This window comes from Marmota flaviventris, chromosome X, assembly GCF_047511675.1.
Source record: "Marmota flaviventris isolate mMarFla1 chromosome X, mMarFla1.hap1, whole genome shotgun sequence".
NCBI lineage: Eukaryota > Metazoa > Chordata > Mammalia > Rodentia > Sciuridae > Marmota > Marmota flaviventris.
The window spans coordinates 113,650,109-113,652,763 of record NC_092518.1 but is presented as its reverse complement, the minus strand read 5'-3'; the positions used below and the strand labels follow the sequence as shown (position 1 = coordinate 113,652,763).

Sequence of the window (2,655 nt, the reverse complement as noted above, 5' to 3'; positions counted from 1 at the left end):
ATTAATAAAGTTATTATGTCCATCTACTATTAAAAACTTTTAAAAAATCTCAATAGGGATAATATTTTTGGGCAGGAACACTTGCTAAAGATTTTCACATGTCAATCATCTACAGTTCCAAAGTTAACGTCAGATTCCTTTAAACAACTTTCCCCATCAGTGAATACATAACTGAGTGTTATTTTAAAAGTTTAGAAGCAAAGCAAGGTTATGCCATTTTTGCCATAACTTTCCTCATTGCCCCTTTAACATCCTTGTTCCTCAGGCTATATATCAGAGGATTCAGCATGGGTGTCAAAGCCCCATAAAACACTGAGATAAACTTGTCCTGGTCAGGGGAGGACTTGGACTGAGGTTTTATATACATGGAGATGGTTGTGCCATAGAAGATTGTCACCACAGTCAGGTGAGAACCACAAGTAGAAAAGGCCTTGAACTTTCCCTGGGATGAGCGAATCCTCAGGACAGCAGCAACAATTCGGACATAGGAGAGGAGGACAAACCCAAAGGGTAGAAGTAGAGTGAAGATACCAGTGATGAGGATCATAAGCTCATTGACGCTGGTATTAGAACATGCCAGCTTAAGGAGGGAGAGAATCTCACAGACAAAATGGTTGATGACATTAGCCCCACAGAAGCGAAGCCTCAGGGATAAGACAAGCATGGCACTGAGTACCACTGATACCCCCCACAAGGTCACAGCCAGCCAAAGGCACACTGGGCCATTCATGACCATGGAATAGCGCAGGGGATTACTGATAGCAACCACACGGTCATAGGCCATGACAGCCAGTAGAAGACATTCTGCTGTGGCTAAGGCTAAGGAGACACTCATTTGGGTGAAACATTGTGAGTAAGAGAGGTAGGGATGGATAGAGAAACAATGCACTAAGGCCTGAGGCATGGAGGCTGTTCCATAGCAAAGGTCTAAGAAAGACAGGTTACTAAGGAAGAAATACATTGGAGTGTGGAGGTGGGGATCAAAGTGGATTAGAAAGATGATAAGTCCATTCCCCAACAATGTGCAGAGGTAAGTTATCAGCAGCATGGTGAAAAATGTGTCTCTCCACTCAGGATAGTTAGAGATGCCAATGAGAAAAAACCCAAACTCCGCTGTGTCATTGTCCTTGGCCATCTGTCCCTTTTGCTACTCTTCATTGAATGGGTGCCAATGGAGCTGCTTAGTTTCACCTAAAAGAATGAGAATAAAAATGGAGGGTATGAGAAAGGTGGAAAGAACTATGGTGTGCAAGGTCATTATCTTTGCCCTAGTCAGAGAGATGAAACATAAATGGGATATCTATATTGGGAACAGAGGCAAAACTAAAAATTCCCTCCTTGACTCCAAGAAAATGGAAAGTTCTTCACCCATTTGAAAATAGTTATATGACAATATCCTCTGCCAGATGCCTTCTTGGATAATTTTTTTCCCAAAAAAAGAGAAGGAGGGCCATCTTCCTGGCTTTCTCACTCATTCTCCATTTTCCAACACAAATCTAATGCATAGACACAATAGCACCTCAGTCATCTTGAGTTACTGATCTTAATCAAAAGGGGATCTTCTGATGGATGATATGTCTAGGTAAAATTTTGTCTATTCCTATGAACAGACTCACTCCTGATTATGCAATCTCCATTTCCCATCATGCCAGGATTTACCATGATGCCTGACAGAGTATTTCTTTGGCTTGAACAAATATTATATAAAGGGGGAAGTTCTTGGATTCCTTGAGGTCTGTGAGAACCCTCTGCTAACACCCTCAGTTGAAGTTACATTTCTAGGGTCTCCTATGTTTTCTACACTGTGATTGTTGAGCCCTAAGGAATGTGAAAAATGTAATGTGATATTTCCAAAAGAATGGGTGTGTGGTGAGAGGAAGGCTTGAGTGATAGCTTACATGAAAAGACTTTCCTTTCCCACTATAATCAATGTCTTTCCCCATCTCTCTTTATTTTTCTTACAGAATTTCCAAATATCAAAATTACATTAGTAATTTGATTATTATTTGTCTCCCACTCAAATGTAAATCAATTGAGGACAAGGACTTCATTTATTTTGTTTGCTGATATATCCCTGGCACCTGGAACAATACTTGGGGACATCACAGGGATCAAACAGATATTAAATGAATATATAAATTACTAAGCATTCTTGAGGATTATCCACAACCTAACTACTCCTCTTGCCATCTTTATTGCCATCCTTTATTGTAAGATATTGTCATTACTCACTTGGATATTGTCAGTTACATCTTTATTGGTTTCCCTGTTTCTGGCTTTGTCCCCATTCAGTTAAAAATGAATTAGTTAAACTATAAATCTAATCATGTCTCTCCTCTATTCAAAATATTTTTTTTCTATTGAGGTATGGCTTACATACAAAATGTATACATATTTAATGCGAACATCTTCATAAGTTTGAAGATAGGTACACATTCATAAAACAGCCAACATAAATAATGTTATAAGTCTAGAGGTATAGTTCAGTGATATAGCTATTGCCTAGCATTGATGAGGTCCTGGTTCTGTCCCCAAAACCACAGAGAGAGAAAAGAGAGAAGAAAGAAGAGAGAAAGGAGAGAAAGCCATAAGTATAACCATTACCTCTAAAAGTTTCCCCTCTCTCTTCCTATTAGAACATTTATCAGATCTACT

The 2,655-nt window shown here is 39.2% G+C and overlaps 1 protein-coding gene across 1 annotated transcript; it reads right to left on the bottom strand.

The window, feature by feature from the left end:
* Positions 1-208: 208 nt before the first annotated feature.
* On the bottom strand, positions 209-1,135 carry Or13h1 (olfactory receptor family 13 subfamily H member 1). Its single transcript, XM_027940027.2, has one exon. The coding sequence runs from the start codon at positions 1,133-1,135 to the stop codon at positions 209-211; it is 927 nt and encodes a 308-aa protein (XP_027795828.1).
* Between the last annotated feature and the right edge of the window lie 1,520 nt (positions 1,136-2,655).

What these genes read in the sequence shown, in the direction of transcription:
- Or13h1 (XM_027940027.2), bottom strand. Translation starts at nt 1,135, where the DNA reads ATGGCCAAGGACAATGACACAGCGGAGTTTGGGTTTTTTCTCATTGGC.